The 14106-nt window shown below is 40.0% G+C and overlaps 1 protein-coding gene across 1 annotated transcript in view; it reads right to left on the bottom strand.

Annotated features, from left to right (window-relative positions):
- The window catches only part of tenm3 (teneurin transmembrane protein 3), an 813838-nt gene that overhangs the window by 621769 nt on the left and 177963 nt on the right, over positions 1-14106 (bottom strand). Inside the window, exons 2-3 of the mRNA XM_060925037.1 lie at positions 10131-10471; positions 520-798 (exon numbers count right to left, since the gene is read on the bottom strand). Of these exons, the coding sequence (XP_060781020.1) occupies positions 520-798; positions 10131-10365 (514 nt within the window). The 5' untranslated portion in view covers positions 10366-10471. The remainder of the gene's footprint in view (positions 1-519; positions 799-10130; positions 10472-14106) is intronic.

Raw genomic sequence — 14106 nt, 5'->3', positions numbered from 1 at the left:
CTCGACTTCCGACTCCGCCCCCAAGATCTATCTCAGAGCGCATTAGCTTATTCAGCACGGTGTGCGTGTGTGTGTGAGTGTGTGTGTGTGTTAATTAATCCAAACACAAATAATGAGTGTGATTAGAGTTGGGCTGTACAGAGGTCCCTCACACACACACACACACACACACACACACACACACACACACACCTGTTAGACAGCTATGCTTTAATAAAGGTGTTTAGTTGGGAATAAATGAAGAGTGTGTTTTCATCTGGGAGAGAAAGATCATTCATTAGCCCGGATTTTTTTTTAATGCATCAGCAAAACACACACACACACACACACAGTGTTTTCCACTGTAACATCATGGTGTGTGTGCGTGTACCTTATATTCCTATAGATCTATATATTATATCTGAGGGTGTATGCAAGATGCAAGTGCATATATATATATATATATATATATATATATATATATATACACACATACATACATATATATGCGCACGTGCATGCCTTAACTCGCTCACTCACCGTTGTCGCTGTCGGATTTGTTGTCGTGTTCTGTGTCGGTGAGTGTCAGTGCCGAGTTGGATCGGCTCGACAGGCAGGAGCTGCGTGCAGACTTGACTCCCCCGCCCCACAGCCGCATGGCACGGTCCGGTGACATCACGGCCTCGTTGTCAGCGTCTAGATCTGAGTCTGTTCCAACTGAGTAGCCGCGATGGGGGAGGCCCATCTCAGAGCAGAACGCTAACCCACGACGCGTGGCTGGATCACAGATCCCCAACTGCCTCAGGGTGAAGTTCTGCCCTGTGGTGCACACACACACACACACACACACACACACGTAAACACACTGTACATAATAAGTAGTATTTATTTAATTCATAAATTACTTTTAGGCTGTTTTTAGTCAAGTTTATCCTTTTAATAAATATTTATTTATCTATGTATTTATTTGTTTGTTTGTTGTTTTGATGTCATGCTCGCTGTTTTGTTATGATTATTTATTTGCTTTAATTGTGTTCCTTTTTGGTCACTGTATTTGTACACTCATATGATTACAGTTTCCTTTACAGAGCACATTTGTGTCACTTTATTGAACGTTGAATTTGAAATATTTTTTTTCTGCTCTCACAACGTTAGAGACGTCCTATGAACAGACATTTTAAATCGTTAGCCTGTAAAATGAAACAAATTTTATCTTACTGCGACATTAACAACCACCGCATATTCCTATTTATTTATTTATTTATTTGTTTGTTTGTTTGTTTGTTTGTTTGTTATCTGGAGCACTTTAAAACCTCTGAATCTATTTAAAACCTCTGAATCTATTTAAAACCTCTGGAGTTTGCCCAGTTTCTTCTTTCATCCTTCCTTCCACATAAAACTTCTCATTTCCCATATTTTTTTCATCAATTTTTTATTTAAACATTTTCAACATTAAACATTTGGTTCCAGAAAAGGTTCTTGTGTTGGAAATGTGTCTAAAGTTCCTGAGGATCCAGGAAACGTTCGACAAACCCAAACTTTAAACATATTTTCATCACAGGAATCTTTTCAGGAACCTCAGGAACATTAGATGCAATTCCACTGCAGGGATTTTTTATTCTTGTTTTTAAGAACTCAGAAATTTTAAACACATTTCAATTGCAGGAACCTTTTCAGGAACCCAGGAAATGTGGACATATTTCCACATTTCACAACACAAAAGTTTCAGGAATATAAGGACATTTTTAGAAACTTAAGGTCTTCATGTGCATTTTCATTACAGGAATCTTTTTTTCAATTTTTAAGAACTCAGGAACTTCAGACACATTTCTATTTCAAGAACATTTCAGGAATCCAGGATTTTTTTTTTTTTTTGAGGAACTCAGGAATTTTAGACACTGTATGTACTCTTCAAGAATGTTTTCAGGAATCTAGGAACCTTTTAGTTCAGTTTTTTAGGAATATAGGAACTTTAGACACATGAGTACCACACGGACCTGTTCAGGAACTTAGAAAAGTTTTCAGCAACTCATGGACCAATTGAAAACCCGAGGAACCTCAGATGAATTTCCACTGCAGAGAATATTTCAGGGAACTCAGTAGAGAACTCAGCAAATATTTTAGGAACTCGGGACCTTGCAGGAACCTTTTTAATTTTTAAGAACTTAGGAACTTGTATTTGTGCTGCAGGAACCTTTTCAGATTTTAGGAACTTGTATTAGTGCTACAGGAACCTTTTTGGTTTTTAGGAACTCAGGAGCTTGTGTTCGTGCTGCGGGTACCTTTTCAGTTTTGGAACTTGGAAACTTGTATTAGTGTTGCAGGAACCTTGTCAGTTTTTAGGAACTCGGGAACTTGTGTTCATGCTGAAGGAGCTTTTTCAGGTTTAAGGAATTCAGGAACTTGTATTAGTGATGCAGGAACCTTTTTTGTTTTCAGGATCGTTGGAACTTGTATTTGCACCACAGGAACCTTTTCAGTTTTAGGAACTTGTATTAGTGCTGCAGGAACCTTTTTGATTTTAAGGAATTCGGGAACTTGTAATAGTGCTGCAGGAGCCTTTTAATTTTTTAGGAACTCAGGAAATTGTATTATAGTTGCAGGAACCTTTTCAGTTTTAAGGAACTCAGGAACTTGTATTAGTGCAGCGAGAACCTTTTCAGATTTTAGGAACTTGTATCAGTGCTGCAAGAACCCTTTTGGTTTTTAGGAACTTGGGAACTTGTATTAGTGTTGCAGGAACCTTTTCATTTTTTAGTAACTCAGGAAATTGTACTGGTGGCACGGTGGTGTAGTGGTTAACGCTGTCGCCTCACAGCAAGAAGGTCCGGGTTCGAGCCCCGTGGCTGGCGAGGGCCTTTCTGTGCGGAGTTTGTATGTTCTCCCCGTGTCCGCGTGGGTTTCCTCCGGGTGCTCCGGTTTCCCCCACAGTCCAAAGACATGCAGGTTAGGTTAACTGGTGACTCTAAATTGAGCGTAGGTGTGAATGTGAGTGTGAATGGTTGTCTGTGTCTATGTGTCAGCCCTGTGATGACCTGGCGACTTGTCCAGGGTGTACCCCGCCTTTCGCCCGTAGTCAGCTGGGATAGGCTCCAGCTTGCCTGTGACCCTGTAGAAGGATAAAGCGGCTAGAGATAATGAGATGAGATGAATGAGGAAATTGTACTATAGTTGCAGGAACCTTTTCAGTTTTTAGGAACTTGTATTAGTGCTGCAGGAACTTTTTTTGGTTTTAAGGAACTTGGGAAAATCAGATGCATTTCTATTGCAGGAACTAACCTACATAAATGTCTAAGTTAGTTCCAGCAGTAGAAATATGTGTGTGTGTGTGTGTGTGTGTGTGTGTGTGTGTGTGTGTGTGTAAGGTGGAGGGATCAGGTGTGTTTCATTCCCTTGTTATATAAGGAGTAGAGGTGGGGTCAAAGATCGTGTGGAGACACACGAGCTGGCAGGTAAATGGTGCATCAGGGGAGTCATTTGGCGAGCGAGCGAGGGATGAGGAACAATGAGAAGAAAATCCAAAGAAAAGAGAAAGAAAAGAAAAACAGAAGTTGTAAAGTGAGAGTGCTGCGTCTCCTTCCACTTCTGTCTCTGTCTCAAAAGGTGTGTATCATCTGACCGAAAACTCAGACATGAGCTTCTGTAAACACCAATATTCCCCTCAAACACACACACAAACCTCGTTGGCTCACATGCCCGGACGTGCTCTCAGTGCCAGATAAGACTGCTTCTCTCTCTCTCTCTCTCTCACACACACGCATGCACGCACACACGTACATAAAACGCTTCACTAATTGCTATTAATTATCACCATGGCAACTGCGACTGTGTGAACACCATGTATCACATACACCGTGAGGTAAACCAGATTCTCCTTTTGTTTCTGCTGTTGATTTTTTTTTTATTAACAGATTTTATTTTTATTTGTAAATACTTTATTTATATATTTTTATTTCCAGCAGACACACTGATAGCAGTGAACAGTTTTGAGAGCTAAACGATATACAGAGTAACATCAATACCCACATTATCTACTCCTACAAATACTACTTGCTCTCTGTAAAAAAGGGGCGGGGTATCTAGAGAGGGGCGGGGTTATCAGACGGGAGGCGCCATTCTGAGACGAACCCCCCCAAAATAATAAAAGCATTACATTACGGCTGTCATGTTTAAGGTGGATATTTTAATTCAGGGTCCAAGCAGAAGGTGCTTCAAGAACCATTTAGCTCCGCCCACTTAGATTTTAAACTGATTTGCATAAAATGGATTGTTGGCCAGTTATGAGTAAACTGGTGTTAGATTCTGAACCTCGATAATGATGTTGAGGTTTGTAAACAGTACAGCTGCCATAGCCATATGATCGATCCCTGATGGGCGGAGCTTAATGTTTTCGTCGTGCTGTAACTCGAGACGCATCACACCAAGATTCACACCGCAGCGGAACGGCATGTTTAGGACAAAACGAGGAGGAGAACTTCTGATTGGCAAAAATAGGGGTGTGGTCATTGATGGGGGCAGGGTTAATTTTAAAGAGATGTTTCTCAAGAACTGGAGGAGCTGATCTCATGTTGGGAGTTTAATAATATTCCATCAGTCATTAGAGATTTGGACAAACTGTGTTGAAGTCTGAAATAAAAATGAAGATGAGGTATAATTGTTTTAAAAATGTAGTTTATTATTATTATTATTATTTTTGTTATTATTATTACACACTCAGTAGCTGATGTATGATGTATACTGAGTACAATGTACACACTCGGCATATGTAGTGAGGCAGTGCCAGGTTTGTATATGTGTGTGTGTGTGTGTGTGTGTGTGTGTGTGTTTAACTGCCATATGACCCTCCAGAGGTCTTAATAGGAAGCATTTGGAGAGCTGATGGGAGAAAAATCACTCTTGGCACATCACCATTCGGCAATTTTACAATTAGATTCTAATCGTTTTTAATTGCTTCCAAATTACTAGAAGATTATCAGTGCAATTCTAGACAACACACACACACACACACACACACACACACACACACACACACACACAGGGGTAATGTGGTACAGATGGAGTAAGGACGCTACAGTGGTGTGGGGCTCGGTCTCACGGTTCTGTTCATTTTATCAGGACTTCCGGGTCAATAAATGTGTAAACGCACTTCAGAGGAAAAGCAGTTACCATGACAATGACAAAAACAACCCTGGCAGCAGCTAGAACAGCAACAGATCGGAGCACACAGCTCTCGGTGAAGTGCTCGCGTTTCACCCACGTCAAGACACGAGAGGAGGAAGTCATATGGTCTGATTGAATTTCTGCAATTTTAAATGTGTGATTCTCAGTAAAATTAAGCAGATGCAGTTTTTTAAAGTTAATTTTATATTTCTTAAAACCTTTAAAGTTTGTAAAAAAAATAGAAAAAAACAACTCAAGACATAGAAGAAAGAAAATCCTTGAGAGAAAATTACAGAAACAAAACAATATTCTTTTATTTTATTTTTCTGAAAATTGAATACAAACACTGACTTGAAGTTTTAAAAAAAAGAAAAAAATGGCAAAACATAGAAGAAAGAAAAGCCTTGAGAGAAAATTACAGAAACAAACAAAAAAAAAAAGATAAAATGATTTTAAAAATTTTATTTTTCTGAAAATCAAACACAAGCACTGAAGTATGCCATAAAAATTAGGGAAAAAAAAGACAAACCATGGAAGAAAAGCATTGAGAGCAAATTATAGAAAAACAAAATAATGAACAAAAAAAGAAACAATTATTTTTTACATTTTATTTTTCTGAAAATCGAGTAAAACACTGAATTGAAGTTTGTAATAAATAAATAAATAAATAAAAAGACAAATCAAAACACGGAAGAATGAAAAGCCTTGAGATAAAATTACAGAAAAAAAGAGAGGAAAACTATTCATTTTATTTTTCTGAAAATCGAATACAAATACTGAATTGAAGTTTGTAAAAAAAATAAAAAAAAAAGACAAATCAAAACACAGAAGAAAGAAAAGCCTTGAGAGAAAATTATAGAAAAAAAAAAGAGATAAGACAATTTTGGGAATTGTATTTTTCTGAAAATTGAATCCAACCACTGAATAAAGTTTATACAGATGGTGACCTAATTTACGTTTAATCTGTACCAGGTACAAAATAGCAAAATTATTTTAAAAAAATGAAAGAAAAAGAAAATTCCCCCAAAAATGTGAGCCTAAAGTTACAGATAGAACAGATACAAATGAAATCTGATCCTGACTCCGACTGATGCTTCTAAATATTCTGATCTATACTCACTGTCCACTTTATTAGGAACACCTCATGCAACTCTCTAATCAGCCAATCACGTGGCAGCATTTCAGTGCATCTGATCATACAGATGCAGGTCAAGAGCCTCAGTTCATGTGCACATCAAACATCCGAATGAAGAAGAAGTCCGAGCTCTGCGACTGTAACTGGGGGATGGTGTTAGTACCAGACGGGCTGGTTTGAGTTTTTCAGAAACTGCTGATCTGGTGGGATTTTCGCACACGGCAGTCTCTGGAGTTACACAGAAGGATATGAAAATTATAAACGGAAGCTCTTGAGTTCTCGTGCGTCACTGTGAGTTTATCTACTGCACTGCGGAGACGCGACCGGCTCATTCGATCACAGCACGACACCTGAACGTCCAGGTGGGCAGGTGTTCCTAACAAAGTGAACGATGAGCATATTTTACATTTCGATTCTACACCACGTGGGGAATAAATAAATAAATAAACAAATAAATAACAGTAGAGCCGCAAATAAGGCCATCTATAAATCATACCGTATTAATGTTCCACATCAGGTATCGTACATCGAATATTAAAGATAAAACATTTTAATTTACATCATAAAAGTTTCATTGGCATAAGAGCCAAATATCTGTATTTTAGGTGTAATATAATATGAGCTGCACATTATTCACAGATTATGAATATTAATGAGTTTAATATGAATACATTAACAAAAAAAGTCTAATATTACACTCCGTGTGCTGATTTGAAAAGCTAATTGTGTTTAGTGAATTACTTTGCAATGCGTAAATGTTTATGAATTCATTTATTAAAAACGTTGAATTATTTATCGTTACAAAATGCCTGAATTATTCACTGTATAACAAATTACACAAGCGCAGAGAAAACCGTAACGCTTCTTCACAACGCAGTTTCTTAAAACGCCAAACACCTTTTCTTTAACTACGTGACCTCGGGACGCACTCGCGTGAATATGACGGCTTTCGCTGCTCATTAAGCAAATCGCTGCCTCCGGAGCATCATAACGACCTGCTCATACACGTATCTCACACACACACACACACACACACACACACGCTTCCACGTCCAAAAATAAGCCGAGTATAAGACGAGCAAACCGAGATAACCGAAAGTGAGGTGGAAAGATGATGATGAGTAAAGAGCAGAGCCAAAACAAAGGAAAAAATTATCATGATTTTAAAAACCTGATATTATATATATATATATATATCCTTCCTTTTAGTCTGGATGTAATGATTTCCAGACTTTGTGTAAAATTAGTTCACAAAATCCCCGAATGTGAGATTAGCGTGTGTGTGTGTGTGTGTGTGTGTGTGTGTGTGTGTGTGTGTGTGTGTGTGTACTCAAAAAAGATAATAAGACCTGTTTTATTGTTTGTCACATTTATAGCGAATTGTTCCCAATACATCGCAGCATACAAGTTTATAAAGTGATGAATAATTTATTTATGAGCAACGTTTATGGCTGTTTAGTGAAGTGTGTGTGTGTGTGTGTGTGTGTGCGCGTGCAATTTAGCTGTGTATTAAAATGTTTAGAAGCATAAAACTTCCTGAAAACAGACTATATCTAAGAAGGTAAAAGATAATGAAGCAATAATAAATAATATGCAAATGAGGCATTGCCATTAATTATTAACAGTCTCATTTGAATACTTGATTCTGATTGGTCAATTCCGGTATTCTACAGTCTGTTATTTCTTTTTAACAGACCGGTGCTGTGGACCACATCATTAGCGGAAGCAATGCAGTCTTTTTTCAATCAATAAAATTTCTTTTGGTCAAGTTTGAAAAGAATTTGTAAAGAAGCGTAAACACGTCCGTCCTGACGATGTGGAAAAACGTAACGTTACGGCTATACCTCTGACTCACACTGGAGACTCCTTCACCACAGCTTTTAAATCTGTTTACGTGCAACATCCGACGTACGAGTCCCCGTGATCGAGACGAGCGGTTACTATGGAAACCATAACGTATTCAACCTGTGATTTACAGCGACCGTGATGGAAAATAATCAACATCCTTCTGACCAATCAGAATCCAGAATTCAGCTACAGTGTTGTGCAACATGTTGTCTAACACTGAGTAATGTTATCATTTAAGTTATGTAAATTTATTTAGAATGACTGGAATATTTTAGTCATTAGTTAACGAGTTAATGAGTTAATGAGAATGGAAGCTCGTATCTATCAAACATGAGTTAATACTGACTTCGTTAGGATTACTGAGAACTGATTAATTCTGATGTTTATAGTTAATGTGTTCGTAGTAAAATATTAATTCATGTTAATTAATATGTATAATGAAGGCTTTTAAAGAAGTAAAGTAAGAATGTAAGAATTTGTACGTAGATTCATCTTTCTGGTGAAAAGAGTGCGCTGTTTTAAAGTGGCGCCGCACCGGTGCTGTACAAATCTCAGTGTTTTAATAAATGAAAGAACAATTTGTGATCTATTAAAGAGAAAGTAAACGCACCATTAACTACAGAAATAATTGAAGTTGCGCATGAGTTCAATGGAAATCATATAACTTCCAAATGAACACCAATTAGCGCAAATGAAATCGTACATGATAAGATAATTAAGCAATTACGCTCTTTGTGGTGAAATATTTATGAAGTCTTAATTCCAGCGTGTGACTGATCCATGAACCACTAATGACCTCTTCTGGAACTTTCTCACACACGCCGCCGAACTCCACGACAAGTTCGTCCCAGATGAGAGCGCAGGCTACAGTGCAGCGTTATTTACTGACTAATTAACTCAGGACACACACACACACACACACACACACACACACACACAGACACACGGAGAAATCAGAGAGTGTGTGTGACATCGAGGACACAGCAAGATAATCTGCCTCACTTTTTCTTACCATCTGTCTTTCTGTTCATCTTTTTCTCTCTGTCTATCCATCTCTCTCTCTCTCTGTCTGTCTCTCTCCCCCTTTCTCTCCGTCTCATTCTCTCTCTCTCTCTCTCTCTCCCTCTTTTTCTCCGTCTCATTCTCTCTCTCTGTTCCTCTCTCTCCCCTGTCTGTCTGTCTCTCTCTCCCTGTCTGTCTGTCTCTCTCACTCTCTGTCTGCCTGTCTGTCTCCCCATCTCTCCCTCTTTCTCTCTCTCTGTCTGTCTGTCTTTCTCTCCCACCTGTCTTTCTCTCTCTGTCTCTCTCTCTCTCTTTCACACACACACACACACACACACACACACACACACACACACACACACACACACACACACCCTGTTTTACACCTGTCTGTAATCCAGTGTCACTGCCGCTGCTTTATACAATAATCACACTCGACAGACGGAGAGCCACGAGCACCTCACTGATGGATAATGGCTATGTTAACCTTTAAACACACACACACACACACACACGCACACACGCACAACCATTTGGAGTTCAATGTTTGAAAAACGCTGCTATAGCGGAGTCATTTTAGAGACACACACTACAAATTAAAACACAAGCGTGTGTGTGTGTGTGTGTGTGTGTGTGTGTACTGGCTGACTGATTAAATTTCAGGTAAAGCGTTATGTAATGTTATGGTTTCTATAGTAACAGCTGATTCACAGGGACATGTCCAGCAGACACGCCACATGAACGGAGTTTGCTGCAGTGTAAGAGGAATAAAACACTTCAGGATGTGCTGTTATAGGAAACTGATCAACTTCACAGTGGTAACAGTAACTCTGCTTCATGGGAGGATGGATACGGCGTAGTTTATTACTGTTTATTACATTGTAATAGGGGTGTAATAAAAGTTGTTGCACAAAATGTGTTCTAACTTGTGTTTTATAACTTAAAGTAGTTTCAGTTGCATGTGTGTGTGTGTGTGTGTGTGTGTGTGTGTGTGTGATGCACACACCTGGCCGGCTGTACTCGTCCGTGTCGCGGTGCTCTCTCTCTTTAGCTCGGCCGCTGTACAGCAGGCGCTGTGAGTCGTGCTCGAAAGCTTTGAGCGTTTCGCTGGAGCTGTAGGATTTCTGCGTGGGGACGCGACACTCGTCACTCTCTCCACCAGACGAGTGTGTGTAGCGTCTCTCCTTCTCTCTGCGACTCTCCCTCAGCGAGCAGTACGGCCTGCGCTCCTTCACATCCATCCTGCATGCATGACGCTCACACGCTCACGCACGCACACACACACACACACTCTCACACACACAGTCACTTGATCTGCGCGTTGTTTTGCTTAGAGCCGCCGCTGACCTGTGAGACAGAGAGAGAGAGAAAGAGAAAGGGAGAGAGACACAGACAGAGAAGGAGAGAGAGACACACAGGGGGAGAGAGAGAGCAGGAGAGACAGACAAAGGGAGACACAGACAGAGAGAGAGTGAGAGACAGACAAAGAGTGAGCGAGAGAGAGAGAGAGAGAGAGAGAGAGAGAGAGTATATTAATTTATCACAGCTTACTGAATGCTGGACTCACATTAACATGGTGTGTGTGTGTGTGTGTGTGTGTGTGTGTGTGTGTGTGTGTGTGTGTGTGTGTGTGTGTGTTTTAATTGATGACCGCTCTCTGCTGGCCTCTGATATGTCAAGAGTTACTGATAACCTGGACATGACCATTTGGGAGAAGGAAAGAAAAAAACCACACACACACACACACACACACACACACACACACACACACACACACACACACAGTGTATCATCGTAGTGAAGAAAAAAAAGAATTAGCCACCACCCTTTCATTAAACCCTGCCAGCAAGAATTAATAAAATCTACCTCCGGCATCATGGGAAATGAAAAGAGAGAGATAGAGGGAGCGGTTAATGAGAGACGGAGGAGGAATAAACGAGTGCGAGGCCCCAGGGTGTGTTCACCTGTTTATTAGCCTGAACGCCATCTCTGCGCTGGCCGTAATTGTGCTGTGTTAATTTTCTTTCTTGGCTGCCCTTGTTTCGGCTCTCGCACACCCCAGATGTACTTCGACACTCCAAATGCAAATCAACATCTCTTTGCTCTTTTTCTTTATTTCCTTTTGCTCTTTTCCTTTTTTTACCTGTCATGTTTTTGACGCACGAGTCACAGCCGTCACATTTCTGCCATATTTCTATTTCTGCAAGATTTATTTAGTTAGTTAGAGATGGACTCGGATTTAATTGCTGGAGATGCAACAGATGTGCGCAGTGCAGTTACAGGTAACAGGAACAGATGTTTCTCAGGAACAGTTGTTGTTTTAGACAGATTTTAATTAACACACTAACGTCCTGTCCAAAACACCACACCTCACACACCCACACACACATACCCATCAAGTCCTGAAGGAGTTTATCCAGTTTCCTACCCTTATTAAAAACGTAGCCTAAATAAATTACCTTTATGTGGTTGTTTTAGCCATGGAAGTGAATATATGTCTGACTTAGGGCTGTGCGATATATCGAATATACTCAATATATCGCCGGAAATTCTGTGTGCGATACATAAAATGATTATATCGTAACTATCGAGTATTTTATGGTCATCTTCCAACTTGTGTTTGTTGCGTTTGTTTAAAACATTTCCCGGTGGTTTTCTCCCTGTCCCTCAGACCCCGTCCACACGTAGCCGGGTATCTGCTAAACCGAAGATATTTTTTCTACGTTTTGGCCTGTCATCCACATGAAAACACATCAAAAACGAATATTTAAAAAAACTCCGGGCAAAGTGAAGATTTTTGAAAACTCCGTGTATGCCTTTTCGTGTAGACAGAGATAACCGGAGTTTTGCGTTTTAGAACGTCGCAATCTGCGCCAAAAAAATGACAACAAATCTGCCCTGACGTCAAACGTGCGACCTTTGTTTACTGCAGAAGCCAGATTAAGCATGGACAAAGAGTAATGGATCGGAGTAGTGCCTTGAAAGCGTTAATTATTGTGCAGGTGCTATTTACATGTTTAATTTTAGAAGCCCAACTACTGCTCCAAAAACAGGGTCAATATGTCCACATATTTGCTTTGACAAGATTCCCAATCAACGTTTTCTTGCGTCTTTTGAAGTTTATACTCCAAAATTGTGTTTAGAAGCAATTCTGTCTCCGAGTCTGTCCAGACGAACGAGCTTGGCGCCATGTTTTATGTTTAGGCGGAAGTGACGCCAACAGAGGGCTATTCTGATGTGATTAGGGGGTAGGATTTGGGGAAATAATGCCATCTACAGGTTGGAATGCTTATGAATGTGATTGAAAACGCAGATGTTCGGTTATGTGTGGAAGGGATTTTTTTCGAAGACGAGGTGGTGTGGATAAAACATTTTTATAAACGGAGGGGGGGAAAATGTTCGGTTTTAAAAATACCCAGCTACGTGTGTACATGGCCTCAGGCAGTAACATGAGAGGCTGCCTAAGGGTAAAGAAAACAATAACGTCACGCACTCGCCAACCAATCCCGGGCGACATCTCAGTGCTGAAAGGAACTTCCGGGAAGATTTTCTAGTTTCGGTTGTGTTGCCAGATTGGGGGGGTTTAAGTGCATTTTGGCGGGTTTTGAACATATTTTGGGCTGGAAAACGTCAGCAGTATCTGGCAACACTGCCCGGGCGGCGGGAAGATTTCCTGGTTCCGGTTTACAGCGCTGACTCAGTTCGTGCAATCGCTGGTGCTGCATAGGCTACCGTGTAAGCTCTGTCAATTTCAGCGACAAATTAAAAATGGAAGCGGATGAATTGGTTCCTAAAAGAACTAGTAAGGGGTCAGTCATCTGGCATTTTTTTAGATATCGCGAGGAGGACGTGGAACAGCAAATGCCAATTTGTAAAGTGTGCAAAAAAAAAACTGTCATCACGAAAGGCAGCAGCACTACAAATATGTTCCATCACCTGAAAACTCACCCGGTACAGTATGAAGAGTCTCTTCAACTCCGAACTACTTGCCCACGAGCTAAAACCCCCACAAGCTAAACAAATGACCCTAGCGGCCTCGTTCTCCAAAGCCACCCCATATGAGAAAATGAGTCAGAGATGGAGAGCTATAACGGATGCAATCACTAACGTCATTGCTGAAGACATGATCCCAGTTAGTGTAGTGGAAAAAACAGGCTTCCAAAAATTACTAAACACACTCGATCCCAAATATGAGTTGCCTGGTCGCAGACATTTTACAGAGAAGGCAATACCGGAATTCTACACATCTGAGAGGAGGAGCCAGAAAACATTCAGTTCAAAAGTGTGCAAAGAGAAAAATGATGTTTTGCAGATCTCTCTCTTCTCTCCCTCAATCTCTCTCTCTATTGTGAATGTTCCAGTGGTTCTCAGTAGTCAGGTTAATAGCTTGGAGATCTATTTTTTAAAATAATTTAATGAATGAGCACTTTTCTTATTTAGGCTAAATGTCTTTCTCAGTGTTGAGCTTGCACTTTATTGATTTGAGCTCTGAGCAGCTCTGTATTGTGTTGCCCCTTTGTTGCAATTTTCAAGATTGTTTTTGCAGTTTGTGCCACATCTTTGTTGAATAAAAATAGTCTTATTTCAATTCAATTGTGATTAATCACGAACATGAAAATTTAAAATGTGTTGTTGAAAACCACCTGTAAAGTTAACCAAGAATGTTATTTAATCTGCAGGGATTGTAGTGAAAACAGTAAAGAGTAAAAGTTAGATTTCATGGGGTCGTTTGGAGGAGATTTAAATATATCGAGATATATATCGTATATCGTGAAATGGAGAAAATGTATCGGGATATTCATGTTTTCCCATATCGCACAGCCCTAGTCTGACTGAAGTAATAATTCATGTTTATTATTTAAATTCAATTCAATATTGACCCTAAAGTCAGTTTTGGTAATTCTCGGGGATCAGACCACCAAGGCTCTGGATTCAAGATCCTCTGGACTCGAAGAGATTCTGGCAAACCGTCAGACGACTCA

This window comes from Neoarius graeffei, chromosome 7 (genome assembly GCF_027579695.1).
Source record: "Neoarius graeffei isolate fNeoGra1 chromosome 7, fNeoGra1.pri, whole genome shotgun sequence".
Taxonomy (NCBI): domain Eukaryota; kingdom Metazoa; phylum Chordata; class Actinopteri; order Siluriformes; family Ariidae; genus Neoarius; species Neoarius graeffei.
Note: the sequence above shows the minus strand (reverse complement) of the source record. Positions and strands in the feature narration are given on the sequence as shown.